The sequence below is a fragment of the Penicillium mononematosum genome (assembly GCF_028829835.1).
Source record: "Penicillium mononematosum strain IBT 11891 chromosome Unknown utg000005l:1.0-9366267.0:1.0-9372171.0, whole genome shotgun sequence".
In the NCBI taxonomy this organism is placed as follows: domain Eukaryota; kingdom Fungi; phylum Ascomycota; class Eurotiomycetes; order Eurotiales; family Aspergillaceae; genus Penicillium; species Penicillium mononematosum.
The window spans coordinates 2,896,642-2,916,287 of NW_026643275.1; the positions used below are offsets into that span (position 1 = coordinate 2,896,642).

Genomic DNA, 19,646 nt, shown 5'->3' on the forward strand with positions numbered 1-19,646 from the left:
TCCCATTTTCCATTTTCCATTTTCCATTTTTCATTTTTCATTTTCCATTTTCCATTTTCCATTTTTTCTTTTCTCTTTTCTTTTCTTTTCTTAATTTTAAAGGAGCGCGGGTGAGCAGGAAGCCAGTGGTCAAGAAACTGACTGACTTGACGCTGTCCGTGATTTTTCTCTAGCATAGGGGAAACGGTCTCTGTGTGGAATGCGCTATAATGTATGTGCTGTGTTGTATGCCTCGTGCCTCACATCGAGAGTGGACTATGGTAAGGGACCAAAATTTTCTTAGTCCCATGGGAGTTGGCAAGGTCTAACTTACACATCACTAGTCCTAATTAGATCCATTAAACCGCCTATACGGAATCACCACGATTATCCCCCAAATACCATACACAACCGTGGTCTTTCGGCTGTCCCCCTGAATTACACCACATCGGACATTATGTTGAATTAGCCTACTTAGTTTCAGTCTTCAAGTTTAATGACCTTTGTCCGTGTCTCGTTTTCCATGCGTGGTTCTTTGTCATCCTAGCTAACTAATCGCATTTAGTTAACTATAGAGTGGTGTTATCCTTTCCATTCATATCCCATACAATTGGTCCACCGACCTCCCCACTCATAGGGTCAGTCGTCTCAAGGTCATACTCAATCCTATCGGCCAACTGCAGCTCGGCAGCCTGCGCCAGACCATCCACGTATCCATCTGTAGTGAAGCAAATCTTTGTCCCCGGAATTGCGTCTTTTTCATTCGTTGTTACGACACTTCCTGGGGACTGACTCCCGCGATCCAGCCTACACAGTGTCATGATGGCCCTCAAGAAATCTCCAGTATAGGCTTCGTTGGATCGATCTTCCAGAACCTGAAGGTTATCTATGAAGCCATACACTAGCTTCGGACCAACACTCCGCACATCGCGTATTAGTTGGAGCGTCTCCTCAACACCCAAAGCGCCCTGCTCCAGGGCGGCAAAGCGAGCAGAAGATAGATCCGCCTCGGTATAACCTTTATCGGGAATGAACTGCACGAGCTGAGTCACGATGGAGGCGAGGAAGAACCCTATGTCGGCTTTCTTTGATATTATGGAGTCATAATGGTCTGTGAACGTGCAAAAGTAGATGATACAGGGGATGTTGTGGGTCCGCGCCAGTGCCGCCATAGACACTGCGGTCATGGAGTTTTGGCTGGGCCGTGACACGTCGTGAGGGCCTCGGATCCAGACATTGGTCGAGTTGAGGTCTCGTAGCCATGTCATTAGGCGATAATGTACCTCCTTATCCAGGCGAAGAAGCGATGACTGAGTGGCAGCCTGAATCAAGTGATCAACCTGGTTCTTCCACTGAGTTGTGAAGATGGTCAGCTCTGCCTGGATCTCTGTGCGGTTGTACCGGAAGTGTGCTCGTCGGACAGGGTTAATCTCGGGTTCCGGGAGTCGGAGGACACTGTCGGCACTGGTAGAAGCAGGGGACATTGATGTCGACGCGTTTTCAGTTATACTGGTGGCGGAGACTGACTGGTGTGATTCCAGATGGAATGATTGTTGTTGCTCTAGAAACATTTGAAGGGATTCGCCGAGTAATAATCTTTGCTCGGCGAGTCTGTCCGGTAAAAAATTGAAGAGCTTTTCCTGATATTGAATGACCCTCTCCAGACTCGTCATGGTACGGTGGCGAAAATCAAGGTTGATATCACGTTCCATACGGTGCTCGATGGCCAACAGTCGACTTTTCTTGGACGTGAAAAGCTTGTTGAAAGCGCCCTCATCAAAACTGGTGAGGAAGCGTTTCCAGCTGGACTTTGACCATTTGTTGAATATCTCAGTAAAGAACTCGAAAACAATGACATAAAGCTCCTGGATATATCGGCGAAGGGCGGGAATGTTGCCATGCTCCCTCATCTGCCGGTTCCAGAAATCGATATCATGGCCCAGATCGTCCAGGGTATCGGCCACCCCCTCGGCGATATTTTGGTGGTTGATTGTAGCCTGCACGATGGCAGATAGAGACCCTGTTAGCAAGGTGACGTACTTTTCATCCTTGGGAATCATTGCCAGCAGCGAACTGTGATCGTGGCAGGTCTCGCAGAGGCCGCGGAATTTGGATTTGACTTTGCCCAATGTGCTTTCTTCTCGATCCGACTGCCATGTCGCCGATGCTTTCTTTACAGTGGCCATTAGGAAATTTATGTCAGGCCTTTCATGGTCCCTGAGTTGCATCAGTTGGTCCTCGGGGAGATTGCGTTGAAATTTGCTCCACGCCGTGTGAAGTCGCTGGCTCTGGTGGAATAGAACGGCTTCTTCGTCAGGGACGGAGCGATCGGCCAGCTCCCGACCTTCCGACAGAAGCTGGTCCCATTCGTCTCGTAATGACCCGGATCGCTCTCGATTGCGATCGAAGGCCACCTTGGCCGCCAGAGCACGATTAAGGGGTTTACACGGCGAGGATTGCGAGACATCATCGCTAAACCGCCGGATTAGACCCCTGCTGGGCTCTGCTTGCCGGTCTCTGTTCATATCCTAGACGAGTGAATGAGTTTTCGGTATTCGTCTCGGCTAGAATATGGATCGCAGAGAATATGGGCACTAAGATAGTCTTCCGACCTGGTTGACCAGTCCACATTAAGGCACCCAATGGTCGATCAGCCTCCACCCCAATTGCAGACCGTCCCGAGTTCCGTTTTAGCCCCCACTTCGCCCCGCGCGTTCCGTTTCCTCTTTTGTCGTGGGCCTTCTTTAGTGTGGTCCAGCTGCCATGAGGAAATATGAAGTATAATTAGTGAATCGCGCTGTGTTTCGCTTGTAATAGCTGACCTTCTAAATCCTTCACTCTGGATGAAGAAGAGTACAGCCCCTGGCGAGCAAATGTAGTTAAACATCTTGTAAAGGGAACCTCCTGTTGACGTGTCCTAGGGAACCGTGCATGCCGCCATACCCCTCTCTGCCTATATTAGTCCAGGAGTTTCCGCTAGGCCAGTAATGAGCCCACTCAGCTTTCTCCTACAAGCATAGGGCAGCTCCGCATCTTCAAATTACAAGCCGCCAACAACGTGGTCTACCATGGAATTTGAGGATTCCCCAAGAGTAGTTATAGGGGACTTGAGCGACTCTAGTTCCCCAGACTCGCGCCACTTAGCTGACTCTAGATACAAACGGGATTATAATTCTCGCCGACATGTTCGTTGGAATTTTGGCCGACAACGTGTTGAGGGTTCCCCCGTCTTTGATCTGGCTAAATTTAGAAGTCCTCAGGATCCAGATCTGGAGCACTTATGCGTTAAACCAGCCATTACTTGGAACGCCAAAGTTTTTCAGAGCCTAGGGAGTCATTACAGAGATGACAGCTTCAACTTTCACAACCCCGACCTGATGTATGTCGACGATCGACCCATCGAGCTTCCCGTCAGTGTACGTCCGACCCAGCCATCAGTAGACACGAACAATACCGTGCCAAAGCCCGTGAAGTGGGACGGCCCAGTCATCACGATTGAAACTTTTGTTGACGCGGATATCCCGAAAGGCAAAACATGGGAGATTGCGGACCCACCCCATATTGATCTGTTGAATCCAAAGCGTGTGTCTAGGCAGCATCTCGTGGTGAAATCCCCGTTTATTGCCGAGGGTCTCGATAACATTATCGAATATTATCCCTCATTCCACCGATTACGATCCGATGAATCAGTAAAAGGAAGGGAGCTAAGGATCCAAGAGCCCTATGCCGTTCTGTTTCACCACTTTGATGCCATCCAAGCGATGGCCGATAGAACGGCAACGATGTGCAAGACTGGACATGACGGCGACACTCAAATGATAGACCTGACGAAAGGGCACATGCAACATCTGATAGAATTTATCAGGCCCATCTACGAAGAGCGTATCTTGACTTGTCAGAAAAGTCTCCACGATTCTGTTCCCCGGGTGGCATTTGACATGATCTGGTACCTTCTGACACCCGGGACAGATGTATATGTTCAGGTTGACGGGTCGACCCATGCTGCGGTTGTGATGGAGGTCAGGCCCAATGGCATCAATCCGGGTGATGTCTGGGGACCCGTGAATGAAGAGCGGTGGCTCGTTGATCTGTGGCGACTAGAGACCGATGGCTCCCGTCTCCGACGTGGCTTGATCACCACGCAGGTACACGCTTATTCTGGTCTCCATGAAATCACAAGTCTGCCAGTATGTCCAGTTTCTATATGGGACTCCTGGGACAGTGGCGAGCGGCGCAGGCAGATCTTACGTCGGAGTGCCACCTTCTTCAAGGCGCTTCGTGAGGGGAACCTCCTCGCGGACTACAATGGGCCCATCAAAGAAACGAACCAATATGTAGGTCATGGGTCTACAACTGGTGATTGAACAACTCCCTGACACTCCGACAGTACACCGGAAAGGTGGTGATTGACCATAGGAGAGGGCTCGCAGACCCTGACCACCACCGGCCTATGCCGCCGCGCGTCAGGGACTTTTCGGATCGGTTCCAGGAGTATGATGACATCCTTATCAACAACAATCGGTCCTTCCACACCACAGAAGATACCCGGCAACGTACCACAGAGCGAGGCAGCAATGACGCCGTCATCGATTGGCAGGATGGCCATAATTTTATAAGCGCCAATGTGTACCAGGACACTGAAGCGCCTGTTGTGGAGTCCAGCGGTCCTATCGTTCGTGAGCTCACCGAGCATCAACTTCTTCTGTTATGCCCAGATGCTCTGGCATATGCTCTGCGATATAAGCAATGGAGTAAGGCTCCTTTACTGATTGCCATATAAATGACACTAATATCGTTTCAGTCTTGCTTTCTCTCGACTACATTCATGAATCGGTGCCGTTAGATGAGAGTATTTCAAATCTAGTTATTGGACAAGACGAGCTGAAGACTATCCAGGCTCTCTCAAACCGCCAAAATAGCAAGATCGGGCATTGGTCTGCCGACTTCATAGAGGGAAAGGGTTCTGGGCAGATTATATTACTCCACGGTACCTCCTCGTTAGCTGTTCCTGTTATTAATACCTATCTGACAAGATCCTCCCAGGTCCTCCGGGTGTTGGCAAAACTTACACAGTTGGTACGCCAGTCATGAATATCCCAATAGGGAGAACCAGCTAACGGAGGGTAGAGGCTATCTCTGAGTGGTTGCACCGGCCGCTCCTCGCGCTCACAGTGGCTGATATCGGCACAATTGAGACACTAGTCGAAGGCCACCTCATGAAATGGTTTAATCTCGCGGAAGCCTGGAATGCGGTGCTACTCGTTGATGAAGCGGATATTTTTCTTGAACGACGTCAGAATCGAGATCTCGCCCGAAACGGATTGGTATCAGGTAACTTGCAGTCCGAACTATCACCTCACAGGGATTTAGTAACGATATATTCACAGCCTTTCTCCGACGAATGGAATATTTTAAAGGCCTCCTCTTCCTAACCACCAACCGTGTTGGACAGATTGATGATGCCTTCATTTCACGCGTCCATGTCGCAATCGGGTACCAGTCTCTCAATGAAGAAACGCGGCGGAAGGTCTGGAACGGCTTTTTCCGGAAGCTGGTGTGCGACCGCGCGGGTAAGATCCAGATCGCACCGGACGCGAAGAAGTGGGTTCTCGATACCACCAACGAGACACAACTGAACGGGCGCGATATCCGCAATGCACTACAGACGGCTATCACGCTGGCGGAGTTCGAGAGCGAAGAGGATCCGGAATACAATGAGTCACTGGTGACGATTGTCACTAAAGCGCACTTTCAGAAGGTGCTAGAGATGTCTAATCGGTTCCGTAATTATGTTACGAGCATTCGCAGGGAAGACGAGCAGAAGCGCGCTCAGGGGCGCGGGGATCGGAACGATTATGGGCGGGATTGCTACTGAGATGGGGGAGGTTTAGCCCTCACCAAGGCAATTGGTAGGCCTCAATATGGCCGCACAGGTTCTCAAGGTCAGAACTCGAGACTGAACCTGATGCTTTTAGGTTCGAAATTTGATTTTGATGTTTGACTTTGAATTTCCACATGGCCCTGGCAGGCGTAGGTCCGATTTGCCGGCGGAGGACTATAGACAGGTCATCTGTAATACTACCTGTACTAGTCCATCCCTCCGTGGATTATATTCTCAGATGAGATAGTGAGCGCGCCATGGGACGAGTTTAATGTTCGCACAACTGACCCTACAGCCCGCCCTTCCATTATAGACGAGTGATACCAACGGACTGAAGTAGGAAGACTTCGAAAGGGCCCTTATAGCAATTCCAGTGTACAGTGACGGTGCATATGTTTGACCACCCTCTTCTGCTACAACCTTTCTGAATAGCCTTACCGTTGGGTATTCTGGATCTTTGATTAGTGGAGGCCTGGCCGGCAGGATTCCGGGTGTCCATACTTAGGCGCCGTCACTGTACTTTTCCACTGATGCTCAGATCCTAGCGATGCAAGAGAGAATGGTGTAAAAGCCACTTGCGGCATATAATAAAATTACGAAATGCAACTCATTTCTTACGCCACAATGGCCGTTCCACCACCTGCCAGTCTTAAAGTCAGTTGTCGTTCAGTCTTCCCGAAGGGGATTACGGAAAGATAAGAGGGAAAGATTCAATAGTTAATTATCTCTCGGACCTATTTAATCGTCGCTAAGTTTCTCGTTCACTAGTAAGAGAGATAATACAGAATTAGCCTCGAAAGGCTAAAGCCATTTATATCTCCAGATATATATCCTGAATTGTTCCACTACCTGTTCCTATAACTGCTATTCGCTTAATTCTACTTATGGCTACTCCAGCGATCAGGTAAATACACTGGGCTCTACTTAGCCAGGTACATACGATTACACTACATAGTTATACGAAAACGCCGACCTGCAAAACCACGTGCTTCCGCTGTAACTTTGAGTTACACCATTTCGGATATTCGATGGAAAGCGTTGCCGCAAATGACAATATGAGCCCAGGCTTAGCTCTGACATTGCCTTGTACGTGCCAATGCGTGGTTCTATAGAAGCTTTTCACATATTTTACAACACTTTGGGACCATCCGATTCGATTTTTCTACCTAAACTCGAAGTTTTCTCTACTCGTTACCATCAACCCCAGATGCTCACAGGACATGTGGGCAACAGGCCCTGTCTAAACAACATCGCTCATAATTCAAGAAGCCGACCAGCTGTCAGCTAATCCGGTCCTTGGTATTCTCCAGTTCACTTTTCACTCTAAGTTTTGTCCCTAACTCATGCGAAATATCGATTTCCTCTGAAAACCTCTGGCAATTGACGATGCAAAATCCTCAAAACATGCAGAGAAATTCTATGCTTCCCGATTCCCTCATGAACCACCGCTTATCCTTTCTTATATTTGGTTCACTTCGTATGAGCCGCGTATGATCGTTCCTACAGTGTTCAATGATACCGTTCCGTTCATTTCGCTGAAATACACCTGAAGTCAATATGGGAGCAAAGCGCAAACCAATCTATGAAACGAAACACCTGTCGATATATAACACTATAGTTTATCGAATTTACTGGGTGCCATTGTTATCTTTACCACTGAGTACACAATACGACATTTCATTTGAGACAAGAACCAAAGCATTCGCTTCATTTTTCGACCCCTATTTCCGTCATCGCAATACCGCACATGGAGCCCAAGTGACTGAGAATCATGTACTAAGCTCGACGACCTTGAAAGTAAAAAGGACCCAAATAATGATCAATCTTGGTCCTTGACGGTAACGAGAACTGATCCTACAGTCCCAGATTCATTCCAACTCCCAATATCAACCATGTACCTCGTATCTTGGTTGAGTTTCTTGATCTCATTACGTTCTCCACCCTCTGGGGAGGCTCTCCAGGTTAAATTGCAAATCCTCGCATCCCGTACATCGTCAACAAGATCGATACTTCCTTCAGATCCGTCCATGGAGCAGACAGACCGGATCCCACCGTTATGCCGAATAACCATGTCATCGACATCTTCCGATGTCAAGATATCGTTTTGATCATCCTCATTGTAGAATTTGCCGCTGTGCATGCCTTAGTAACCCGCCTTCAAAATCACCAAGGTAGATAAGGAAGTACCTTTCAAGCTTAGCGTTTTCGATACGGATATCATACTTCAAGTCATCTTGAATTTGGATCTGGAGGGACTTCTGGGATCGTGAAGAGGCCATAGTTGCGTCGTCAATGTGAGAGTTAAGATACTGTTGACAAAGTGAATGAGGGAAGGGAGTTATCTGACATATAAGAAATATTTAATCTCATATCTATGACGATTGCTTTGAATTCAACCATGGGAACGCGCGGGAATTTACATTATCTATTCCCTGCCGTATCGCCCCTCCTGCATAGTCAAGTGACATAAGTAATGAAAACCTGATATTTCTTGATTTTTGATTCATGCCTGAGGCATAAATGCCGCCTTAGGCAAAACTTTCCTTACGCTCGTTACTGGCTTGAATGTTTCTAAATGGGATTTAAAGTTGGTAAGAGAATATAAGCAATCGCAAATGCAAGTCCGGGGATCTAAACTGATAAAGTCAAGACTGATATAAATATAAATCTTACAGGATGTCTCGCTATGCCACCAAGTCAATCCCCAGGCTCTAGAAACTCAACTGAGCAATAGAGTGAGATCCTATTAGCTATATAGACCACAAAGCATCGTAAAGGCCCTTTAATTCACGGAGAAGTGTGCTTTTTAGTATGCTTTGTTCAATTCTTCCCAGTCGAGCCGCCAGCCACACCGAGTGAAGCACCACGCGCGCTGATACCAATTAACGGAAGGAAGGGAAACGATCGCTTTGAAATTAGTTTTCTGATCTGTCCTACCCTATATTAATCGGTTATTCGTATTGCTTACTTAGATTGTAGATCATTTCTTCTTCAAGGGGTTATCGATATATGTTTAGTATAATTGACCGGTTCGCTACTGTATTATAGCTCGCTTGAGAGGCTTACATACATAATTCAAGTACAAATTGAGATTCATTACGTCTTTCAAGACCCTCATATCTTATACACCTGTAAAAGTCCCTGATCTGGCGGACGCCGAGCCACATCGTACCTAGGACGTTTCCTTTCAACTCATCAGGCTCGTTCCGCTTCCAGGCTACACAGGGGCAGGGTACGTCGCTCCCTTTCTGAACCGTCGATGTTGCTGAAATTGTAGGATTGGTCGGATAGACTTCAATCGTCGTCAGATCTAGCAAGGCGGTATTCCACTGGTAGGAGCGAGATGAGATGTGATTTGGATGCACAGATTCCAGGAGGTTCAACCTCGCTGACGACCCCAAGGGGGCCATGACAAAGCCCTCATATGTTGGCTAAGGAATGGGCGCTTGGAATTCACGCGAAGCGACTTCGTGGAGTCGTTTCCTGAGCTTGTGACAGAGCGATCCATGTTGACATCGATCATATTTGATGCCTCCGGCGCCAAGACCTGACACGAAGGGGTAGCGCAGCTATTCAGAAACAGAAGAAATATCGAATTCTCCATCAGTTCTTGAATATGCTTCACGCCAGGCTCGAGAGCCTCGGGTTGGGGCGGTGTCAATTGGTCTTTATATCGTAGGAGTGAACCGCGCACGTCGGATGATAGATTGACTTCACGGGGTGCTCCAGGTATAACGTACGTCGTCAGGAGGAGCTGGTAGAGCATCCGTAGATGCCTACCTGCTGAAGGGTCGGTCGTAACTATAGGTTCACCCGCTTGATCGACGAATGAGTTATAAGTCTCGCGGTATTGCTTTGCTGCTAGGGTGAACTGCAACGTCTCCAGGCAATGGTTTTCGGAGAGGTATGTCATGAATGCGTTAAGGGTATATGGCGGGGGCGTGGCATCAGACAATACTTCATTAAGCGTTGGTCGCGTGTCTAACTCTTTGGGATTAGAGCTAGATGCGCATGACATTCTTAAAGGTCGATGAAGAATCTCACGACTCGAATGCTAGTCTCAGGTATAACCATGCAAGAGGATCATAGTTACAGAAGTTAGGCATATAAAGGGAGTGCATACATTCCAAGCTTCCATTAGAAGATTAGTCAGTGCATTTTACGAAGCGATTTCCTTTGCGATTGGACGAGAGGAGGCATGGTGAAACTCTAAGAAGGTAACCATAGGTCGCAAGTGATGTTCTAGACTATCGTAGGGCTTGAGTGAATGATGGTTTCCTTCTGGACTAAAGTGGCGCCTTTCATTGAAGGGAAACCGTTATAGTGATCCATGGAAACTGACGCAAAGTGCAAGTTTTGTCCTATCGACGAGATTGATAGGTTGGTAGGTTCTAGCAGAAGTGTCGGTCGAAAAATTCTTATCTATACCGCTTAGGCTACGATGCATAATGAGGCCAGATCCATGGATAGAACAATACTTTCTCAGTGACCAAGCGTACTCCGGGATAGTTGTCGGTCTAGACTGATCTCCACACCTCTCTAACTAGATATGTAAGTCCTTGGCTTTGATTGCGATTGGACAATTCAGCCCCAATCATATAGTATTCCAACGTTGATACGCGCCCACTGACTCTGAGATGTATACGCGAGACCATCCCACGGATGCCTTGTTTTTCAGACTGAGCCTTTCCTGTTTGCTAGTTTGCCTGCTTTCTATGCCTTCTGGAAAAGTGGTGTTCATAGATTGAATACAGGGAATTTCTCTTCTTAATTTTCCCCAGCAGTCCCTATACGTGCCCGCGCATGGTTGTATATTTATAAATGAACCATTACTAGAAGCGGTGGGCGATCTGACAAAAGTCTGGCTTGGTCCAAGCTCGCTTTTTAGCGGTTGCTCTCAATAAGAGTTGTTCGGGCGCGCGCACGCATCGGTATGTATTATGTGGGTGCCCAGCTCGTCGAGTGGCACTATGGAGGCTACCACATACGCAGGTCCATGCTGGAAAAGACATGTCCGCTCTTGTGTGCGTAACGATAAGACTGGATGAAGCCCGGTTAACTAATATGCTGGGCTTGGCACAATTATTTCCACTTTCGGACCATGGTCATACTGACGTAATGTTTTTTTTTAAGCCATTTAGCATTTAGTTATCATAGCGAGTAGGTGTAGGTAGTATATAGCTCACACACTCTCTCGAAAGCCGACAAAACTTTTAACCCAAACAATCTTGAATGACTTGACCGGTACTTAAGTATATAATTGATACGGTATGGAGCCAGAACTTGAATCCTTGATTGGCTACAAGTTTCATGATCGAAGTTTGATGGAGGAGGCCTTAGAAGAGGCCGGACCACAAACTGAGGGAAACGAGCGGTTGGCTTTGTTAGGAGACAAGGTTTTATCACTCATGTTACTTCATCGTTGGTATATGGAAGGAAACACCACTGGTAGGTCTACCCTGCCACCACAGACATCGTACTGATATTTACTTATATCATGCAGAGCAAGGGACGAACCTACTTCAGATCTACGCCAGCAATAAGCAGTTGACCTCCAGAGCCAGGGCTTTGGATTTTCCGAAATTCATAACCCAAAGACTAGACCTGAAGAGAAGTGTGCCAGATCATACACTTGCTACCACGCTGAAGGCAATAATTGGTGCTGTTTGGCTTGATTCCGAGGAAAGCGTACGGAAGGTGAAGAATAGCATGGACAAAATCAGCCTTTATCCTCCTAAGTTCGGCAACCAGAAGCGATAGGAAGGTGTGTCTACGCATTACTAGGAGACTTTCAAAGAACATGGGTACTATAAGTAAGATAGTCGTCATGGAATTGAAATGCGTCTTGTCTACGACAGGAGTATTTACGCCTTACCTTGATATAGTACGCGCCGAGAAGTCCAAGCTTGAATACCATATCATGCGGTCGGATAATATATTTGTTGACAATCCCAGTTAATTCTCATTAATACTGGCCTTTTTCGTGATGCAACGCTAACCCTAACTCGGCATCAAGAATGCAGGTCCCATACACGAAGGATCTGCACTCAGGCTCCTGCCAGAAGAAGCCTGGCTCCCTTGGCTATATGCAGTTTGATCATGACATTGCTGTCCTCAGTATACAGGTCGTTATCTCACTGCATCAGCGCTTCGCATTTCAATTGAGCCTGCTTTCAGTCAGTTTTTGCTTCTTCTTGTTGTTGTTGATTCTCACCGAGTCTTTTCTATTCTACCATAATGGGGGTATACGAAAAAGGAGCATAAAAAGATGCTCCTTTCCATGTATGAAGAAGATAGACAAATCATTCATTTACTCTCTGCAGTATACACTTGGAATTTTCATATTCATAGTACTTTTCATAGTATTATTTTTGTCTCAACATACATGCTATACAGATCGTGTTTCTGTATTCCACAATATTCTTCATAGTTCATGTTTGCACTGTTTGTGGAACCGACGGTTCCATCTGGAGTATTTGTTCCACGCAGCTTCTAGAATATTTGAGCTCAATGATTTCAAGATCACACTCCCCACTTCCCCACTCGTGACATACCTATGATGTATTATGATGCAACTGAATTCATACCGAAAAGAATGATATGTATATCTGGAGTTATAAGCATGGTCCATTAGACAGTCTTTTCCGCTATTAACACAATTTCCTACTCTCAATTCCTTGTCTCAACTCCATACACGCATAATGCCTACCACCGAGGAACTTAAGCAGACAGCCTTCAACGCCGAGAAGGACCTCAACTCCTACCAGGCTAAGCAGGGTCTCGGGAAGAAGAGTGACTCAAGTACGTTTTGCTACGTTCTGCTACGTTTTGCTATGATATCACCTTAATTGCCTTGCATACTAATAATGGTTTAGCTCTTGAGTCCGGTGTCAACGAGATGGTCGAGAATAAGTTTGAGCAGCCTGCCGGTCTCAAGTACGGCCCCGGCTCAACTGCTTCCGGCAGCGACCACAGGGTGATCCCCGAGGACGAGGGTGGCACCCGTGATGATCGCAACCGGTAAGGAACATTCTATCCCATCGCTCTCGCTATCTTTCAACTACTAACATCTTTTTCTTGGTCATAGACTTCCCAAAGCTGGTCAGTTCAAGGGCGCTGGTGGTCCTGAAGACGACGTCAAGATCCAGGCGGAGAACCGAGGGGGTGACCAAGAAATCCCCGACCTACAGGGTTTGAAGCGCCACGGAGTTGCCCAGTAAAAATGTATATTAAACTGATACCTGACGACCTATATTATAATACGGAATATCGTTGAACATACAATCCTCATTCAGGCATATTCATCGAGCTTATCAAACCGCCTAGCCGCGCTTTAGCCCCGATTCACACCGAGACAAGACTTACATCCTGGACTTGAACACGGTGCAGACGACATCGCTGATCCATATCATTTCGGCATTCATAATCGTAGCAATAATGAAATTATACATATTGCTAAATGATGACTTGATTGGTTTTTGATGGTGCAAAGATATGACATAACATATGTAGCTAACTTAGCATGATAATTTCCCATTCCCAGACCAGAAAGACATTTAGTACAAGTAAACAAGTTTGCCGTCGATATTGGCTATGTGCGTAGCCAGATCGATTTCGCTGGGTACAAAATCACCAGAGGAGTTCCGGAGATCAGAATGAAGGACAGGCGTTCGATCTGGTCCCCGGGTAAGGGTGATATTACGTGCATCGTGGCTGAAATTCCTCCCGCCCCAGCTGAAATGGCCTAAAGACGGTTGGTCAAGTATAATATGATCTACGAAGTGTCTCACCATTTTCATTTCCGAGACATTCATCAAGAGGGATATTGTCGGTAAGACCACTACCCTCCTCATTGTTGCAAATCGCGGACAAGAACGTGCAACCGGAGTCGGCTCTTAGACGGATATCACATGCGCTTTGGTGGAAAGACATGGTTAGAATGGTTTGGAGTTCTAATATTGTAGTCTTCAGAAATCCCGATGAGAGAATATTGATGGAAAAAAACCCTTCGTGATCGCCTATATACGGTGTGGAGGTATCTTAAGCAGGTGGCAAAAACTTTGCTTTCCGTTATGATGGAAGGGCCGTAATGATGACATGCAGTTACAAAAAATTGGGCTACTCAATCTGAATAGTGTTTACATATGTAGCGGTAGAACCACTCGGATATGATATATTGTCGTAACAAAACCTGTTTACTATGAAGTTAACTTATTGAAGAACGTAGTACAAGCACTGAGTTTGCAAACACGGGTGTTACCAACTTAAAGTAATTTCTAAGGTTGGTGTCAATCCTCGTGGCCCGGGATCCGGAGACACTCTTAGGATCGCATGATGTGAGAAACAAGATAAAGGATTGGAGGCCACAGGCCTAAAGAATGTTGATTGACTAGATAGATGCTTGGATGAATATTGACTAGGTGGGGGCGGGGTCTTTTATAGATAACGCCAGATCGCCTTCCGGGTCCGTCACAATGCTAGCCAGTAACCAGGTATATCAGTATACTACTTCTTTAGATGACTTTTTCCTTTACCACCACCACCACCGCCCATTATGGCGGACGATAGTCGGCGTACTTGGGAAGGGCGTTGAGCATCGAACGATCCTTGATTAGTGTTGGGCGAAGCGTCAAGGCCCTTGAATTTCCAGAGCTAGATGATCTCCGTGGTCATCATGGGTCGATTCCTAACACGAAGAAATAGAAACATAGCGAGTTACTCATTGGTTATATAAATGACGTGTTTCAAGCTTATCTTAGCTTCTAGACAAAGCGATAGTATAAACAAATGATTATGTTGTTCCAGTAGTCCCCCAAGAAGTCCTCTTGCATATCTTCATTTCCTGGCTACATTCTCTTTTGTATCCCCCTTAACAGGGATCCAGAAAAGAATAGAACAAGCTCGTTGTGCTCGATCGATGTATTAAGCCACAGGGGAAATATCCAGTGTTCTTCACACGTCTAGCCATGAGGTAGCAGCCCTAGAAATTCGTGACTAGGTGTTACCTAGGTAGGTCAGCATGGTTGATTAGATAATGGGACTCTCAGAACTTTCCAAGGTTGGAAGTCGTACCTGAGGTTTTGGTGAGTGATAATTTATTCAACATCGCATCCAACGCACTACTGAAGTCATTCCACTCATCAAGTGTGGGAAAGTCGTCTTGCTCCTGGAACATGCCCAAAGCAAGTCCCTCCTCGTGTATCTGGTCAATCTCTATCTTCTTTTGGCGCAGATGTTCAATCAGCTTCTTGATAGCCCGTTCCTTAATACTCTGGCGCTTCCTGAGCATGTATTTATTTTGCCATACTGAATACGGTTGGAATAAAGAAACGAATATCCGACCCAGCAAGGCTTCTAGCATGAGCTTCTCCGTCTGGGCCTGCCTTTGCGCCTGGTAATTCCTTTGCGCCCGGCCAGGCGTCATCGTTTTGGTTCCACGAAATATCGAAGCAGGGTGGAAGCCATGCACAATATGTATAATATGACCTTCGTGCGAGAACTCAGACACTTGTTGGCCTTCGGCACCTCGCCTTGACGATCGTAGCTTTCTAGCCTCGCTGTGCTTGAACGAAGTCCACCGGTCGTGGCTTTGAGGATCAAGGCATTGGCATGAAAGGATAACCGCCGGCTTGAATGTATGAATAAAATCAAGTGTGAGCGCAAACATTTCGTCGATTGCTTGTTTGCGCTCATCAGGGTGCCGATCCAACCATTTGTCGGTCAACATTGGGAACAAGTCCATAATGATAATGTCTTCAAGGTTTATTCCGACCCCTTGCAACTCTTTTTCAAGCCAGTGTAGAGTGTTGGTCTTTGCGACCATCCTGTTGTATTCCAAATGGTCATTTATTGGATTCTGAAGCAAAATACAGGGGAACGTGCGAACCCCGCAAAGCAGTTTACGAAAATTTTCGAAGCACTCCCTCGGTAACTTATATTTTTGGTGGAGCTTTTCGGCCCGGGAAAAATAAAGATCGGTTGGTAAGACTCGGTCCATTTGTTTTTGCACCTCAAGGGCAGGTTGTATTGTCTCCTTCAGAAGTATTTCCAGTGGTCTGGGGCTCAGGTGCGCTTTTGAGGTGGAATTTGAGCCTCTTACTAGCGCACGATTATCGGGATTTTTGCCAAGTTTGTCCGTCTCATTTATCATGTTGGCTGCTTTCGAGGTTCTGTGGCTGGCGGGGGAGCGAATAATTATCGAAATATATCACGATAAAATGAAGCGGATGTGGAGCAGATAGTCCTCGAAGGGAGGTATGAAACCACAGTGGGAAATCGGCCGTGGGGCCTCTTATGTATCCGAGTGTTGCAGTTGATTACCTGCAAACAAATGACTCATGAAACAGCCCCTGTCGCCACATATTCAATATATATAGATAGGCGCGAAGAGCAAACATTATTCGTCAAAGATTTCCTATCGAAGCGAAGCTCAGACAACGGTGAACACTATGACCGTCCATGGATGGTAGCCAATGGCAATGTGTAAGAAGGTGGGTAACAAGGCACGGCCCGCGAGGGAACCATCTGGGCGATTCGCCTGGCGTTCCAAGGTTCTTTCCAAGGTTGATTTCTACTGTTCTTATATTCAAATTTCGCACTTACATCTGGGCCCAACTATCACTCTATTTGTGGTATTATGAGGGATTCTCAATCCCTAACGAAAAAGGCCGGATGTAGCCCCAGCATAGCGGTGGAGAGAACAATCCTAGATTTAGATTGTAAGGCGTTTAGTTCGAGTGGATGATTGGCCATGGAGCCACGAGAGCTAGGGTCACATGGCAGAGAGAATCCCCTCATTTTCCCAGAGTAGTGGACACCCGTGGACATTATAGGCTGAGCTAAGCCAAGCCGTTAGCACTTGGTGGCCGACGATGAACGTCGTAAATTTGTAGGGAATCAGAATAATTGGGTGAAAAGGATAAAGCGGGGCAGACTCAAGAGACGGCGCCTACCCAAACTTACAGCCCTGCATTTGACTTGGCAAATGGACGACAGGCGATTTATGGTTGGTCGCCCTGATTTGCGCCTAGCAGTGGCTTACATTGGATATAGCCCCAACACAATCAAGGTGAAAACACAATGCGCCTCAGCAGGCAGTGCTTTCACAAATGTTCACATTCTGAATAATGCTTTGGCATATGTTGCCTTTCTACAGGGTGGTTTGAGATCTACTCTACTAGAAAAATGACAGCTCGAGTAAATCCAGTTCTTATTCCCATCTGCTTCTTCCAGTCTGCGTAAGATAAAATAAAATAAAAAAGAAGGGAAAAAGAAACTTGCCTCCACGAAATATTTTGGGTTACACTTTAGGGGCTTACTGCTTCTGCCATGTCATGAGTCGAAAAATGACCAGTCATCGCGTTATGACCTAGCATGGCTACTTTGCAGTCATCAAAAGGCCATCCACCCGATTCGATAGCCTGCTATATGTCTGATCAAAAGTCTCATCTTCGCCAATGCAGATTCTGTAGGATACTCTAGCATATCCCTCAGCTTGGGACGCGAGAGTAGGTGCGAGCTCTTGATATGCCCTGCACAGAATCATCCAGCATCCCACAACCCCATCATTCATTAGGCCCCATTTTTGGACAACTAATGGGGCATATGGGACATGAGGAACCTTTCCACCTTCAATAACGAAGCCTAGTGACTCTAGGCACATCAATCCAAACTCCACAGCCCTTTTGAGGTTTCGGGATGAAGCATAGATCGCAGCAAGAGACAGATATGGTGAATCAAGTGCAAGACGAGGGACTTCAGAAGCTGGTCGGCAATATGTCCTTGCGAGGATGGAGATTTTATCTTCAATTTTTCGCAAATTCATCTTGGATGTCTTAAATAGTCTTCGAAGATCAGCTGAAATTCTATTTCGGTTTGATAGAACACTCCTGCTAGCACTGCATGTGTCCTGGCATAATATGCAATCGCACTTGAAGCCCCAGTGCTGTAGGTTGACGGGTGATTCTTTGGGATCACGGGTCATGGGTGATTTGTACCAGAAGGTAATTTCGGTGTTAGGAGGCAGGTCCCTTGAAGCACGAACGATCATCATGTCCCCAATGAAAGAACGACGAGCATTGCTCAGGCAAGAGTGGTTGATGTATGAGGCCATCGACCAGACTCCACTAGAATGGAACTGTTTATTGGACTTTTCGTCCGTATCATCATCCCCTTTCACGGTGCGTATGTGACTCTGACGGGAGAGAAGAGGACATCCGAAACTGTTTAGGAGAATGATTCTCTCAACGAGGAACCTGGAAGATATTAGCTTTTATATCAAGATGGGGAAGCAGTGACATACGTATCTATGATGGGTATAGCACCCACTTCTAGGACATCCACTGATTTGTATGTGCCATGATGAAGATCGACAAATCCTGGCAGCAGGGACGGATTTTTAGAAAGCTTCTGAACAATCAATTCAATGAGCTCTCCTTGGGTACCGATTGTAGCTTCGTCCATGTCGACATTGAGTAACAGACGGAGATCTTTCGAGCCATTTTCATCATGGAAAGCGTGAGCAAATGCCTTTTCACAGAACAGAAGGTCGCCTGCCTTCACCGCCTGTGTTGTGAAGAGTCCTCTCCCATGAGACTGAGTTTGCTTGACAGTCACAGGACCAATGTAGGTGCCGCGGTCAAGCCTTGGGGCTGACGCTTCTTGGCCTCCAGTATCATTTTCCTGAACTCGTATTTGCCGCTATTCTGCTCCACAAACCTAGCAGACGCACGTGCATACTCATGTGCAGCCATGGTGTTATCTGGATACTTCTCTGCAAGTATTTCGTGAGTTTGACATGATTCTTTAAACCTTAGAAGTTGATACAGGGCTTGAGCCTTCCTAAAAAGAGCCTTTTCCGACAGCTCCGATACTTGCAAGACATCTTCAACGTCCCTCAATGCTGCATCAAAGCGGTAGCTTTTCAAAAAGGAAAGGGCACGGTTGAGCTGCGCTATCACCAGTAATTCTGATGAGGGGTGGGCTTCCAAAGTCTTTGAGTAGCTGAGGTTATTGTTAGCCTCTCCTCTTCCACGTAGCAATATTTTGCAGCTTACCACTGGATTGCCGAATGATAATCACCCTTCTCAAAATGCTCACTTCCTTTCGCCTTCCAAGAAGAGGCGTTTGCATCAGCTTGCGTGACACGTTTCCTCCAGGATAAGGGGACCAGGTCGTCAAACTCGGGGATAAACGAGACGTCCGAGAGATGGTCCACTCGAATCCCGTAGTCCCCGTCTGCCATTACTTTCACATAGGGTTCTTTCACAACAAGCACAGTACCCTCTCTGAGGCTCTGTGCACCCGATAGCTCCTCCTCGTGGTTGTAGAGCTGCAACATGAGGACACTCCCGTCTTCATCTTCTACGATGGCCATCACGGCGGTCATTGTATCTGTCGGAGTGACTGTTCTCAGAAGGAGATACCGCTCCCGATGATGAGTCTCAAGACATAAGCTTTTGATCATGACCTTCTTTAACTTGCTGAAGGGACTAACGCATGGGGGGGTAGGCAGGTGGTAGGAACGAGGATCGGATATTCATCGGACTAGCAGGGACTTCCGTTCTCATCATGTGTCGAAACATGAACTGCATCAAGATTTCATCTTTGGACTTTGGGGATCTTGCTGGGCGGCCCTTGACCGCCTGGGCGTTTTTCAGGTTTCGCTTCTGTGCTTGAAGATACCGAAAGTACTCTGGAACATCGGAGACGTCGTGGGTATCCATGCTGATGACAGAAAGGTCAAGTGGCTGCAAGCTGTATTGGGCACTGAAGAGATGTAAGGAAA

At 46.8% G+C, this 19,646-nt stretch overlaps 9 protein-coding genes across 9 annotated transcripts; 3 read left to right on the forward strand and 6 right to left on the reverse strand.

The window, feature by feature from the left end:
* Positions 1-548: 548 nt before the first annotated feature.
* Positions 549-2,504, reverse strand: N7519_009185 (uncharacterized protein; the record flags this gene model as incomplete). Its single annotated transcript, XM_057295958.1, has 1 exon — positions 549-2,504. One exon carries the CDS (start codon positions 2,502-2,504, stop codon positions 549-551), a length of 1,956 nt encoding a protein of 651 aa, XP_057143840.1.
* An 852-nt stretch (positions 2,505-3,356) lies between these two features.
* Positions 3,357-5,854, forward strand: N7519_009186 (uncharacterized protein; the record flags this gene model as incomplete). The annotated part of the gene is made up of 6 exons (XM_057295959.1): positions 3,357-4,313; positions 4,367-4,730; positions 4,781-4,966; positions 5,023-5,055; positions 5,107-5,310; positions 5,367-5,854. 6 exons carry the CDS (start codon positions 3,357-3,359, stop codon positions 5,852-5,854), a joined length of 2,232 nt encoding a protein of 743 aa, XP_057143841.1.
* A 1,825-nt stretch (positions 5,855-7,679) lies between these two features.
* On the reverse strand, positions 7,680-8,139 carry N7519_009187 (aegerolysin family protein; the record flags this gene model as incomplete). The annotated part of the gene is made up of 2 exons (XM_057295960.1): positions 7,680-7,992; positions 8,048-8,139. The coding sequence occupies 2 exons, from the start codon at positions 8,137-8,139 to the stop codon at positions 7,680-7,682; spliced, it is 405 nt and encodes a 134-aa protein (XP_057143842.1).
* A 1,100-nt stretch (positions 8,140-9,239) lies between these two features.
* N7519_009188 (regulator of G-protein signaling domain-containing protein) lies at positions 9,240-9,773 on the reverse strand (the record flags this gene model as incomplete). The annotated part of the gene is made up of 1 exon (XM_057295961.1): positions 9,240-9,773. One exon carries the CDS (start codon positions 9,771-9,773, stop codon positions 9,240-9,242), a length of 534 nt encoding a protein of 177 aa, XP_057143843.1.
* Positions 9,774-11,130: 1,357 nt separating this feature from the next.
* Positions 11,131-11,620, forward strand: N7519_009189 (ribonuclease III domain-containing protein; the record flags this gene model as incomplete). Its single annotated transcript, XM_057295962.1, has 2 exons — positions 11,131-11,308; positions 11,364-11,620. 2 exons carry the CDS (start codon positions 11,131-11,133, stop codon positions 11,618-11,620), a joined length of 435 nt encoding a protein of 144 aa, XP_057143844.1.
* Positions 11,621-12,561: 941 nt separating this feature from the next.
* On the forward strand, positions 12,562-13,080 carry N7519_009190 (uncharacterized protein; the record flags this gene model as incomplete). Its single annotated transcript, XM_057295963.1, has 3 exons — positions 12,562-12,661; positions 12,736-12,880; positions 12,948-13,080. The coding sequence occupies 3 exons, from the start codon at positions 12,562-12,564 to the stop codon at positions 13,078-13,080; spliced, it is 378 nt and encodes a 125-aa protein (XP_057143845.1).
* Positions 13,081-13,416: 336 nt separating this feature from the next.
* N7519_009191 (CVNH domain-containing protein) lies at positions 13,417-13,792 on the reverse strand (the record flags this gene model as incomplete). The annotated part of the gene is made up of 2 exons (XM_057295964.1): positions 13,417-13,604; positions 13,651-13,792. The coding sequence occupies 2 exons, from the start codon at positions 13,790-13,792 to the stop codon at positions 13,417-13,419; spliced, it is 330 nt and encodes a 109-aa protein (XP_057143846.1).
* Positions 13,793-14,903: 1,111 nt separating this feature from the next.
* On the reverse strand, positions 14,904-15,683 carry N7519_009192 (uncharacterized protein; the record flags this gene model as incomplete). Its single annotated transcript, XM_057295965.1, has 1 exon — positions 14,904-15,683. The coding sequence occupies one exon, from the start codon at positions 15,681-15,683 to the stop codon at positions 14,904-14,906; it is 780 nt and encodes a 259-aa protein (XP_057143847.1).
* Positions 15,684-17,237: 1,554 nt separating this feature from the next.
* N7519_009193 (TPR domain protein) lies at positions 17,238-19,584 on the reverse strand (the record flags this gene model as incomplete). Its single annotated transcript, XM_057295966.1, has 5 exons — positions 17,238-18,114; positions 18,162-18,424; positions 18,481-18,862; positions 18,916-19,264; positions 19,356-19,584. 5 exons carry the CDS (start codon positions 19,582-19,584, stop codon positions 17,238-17,240), a joined length of 2,100 nt encoding a protein of 699 aa, XP_057143848.1.
* Between the last annotated feature and the right edge of the window lie 62 nt (positions 19,585-19,646).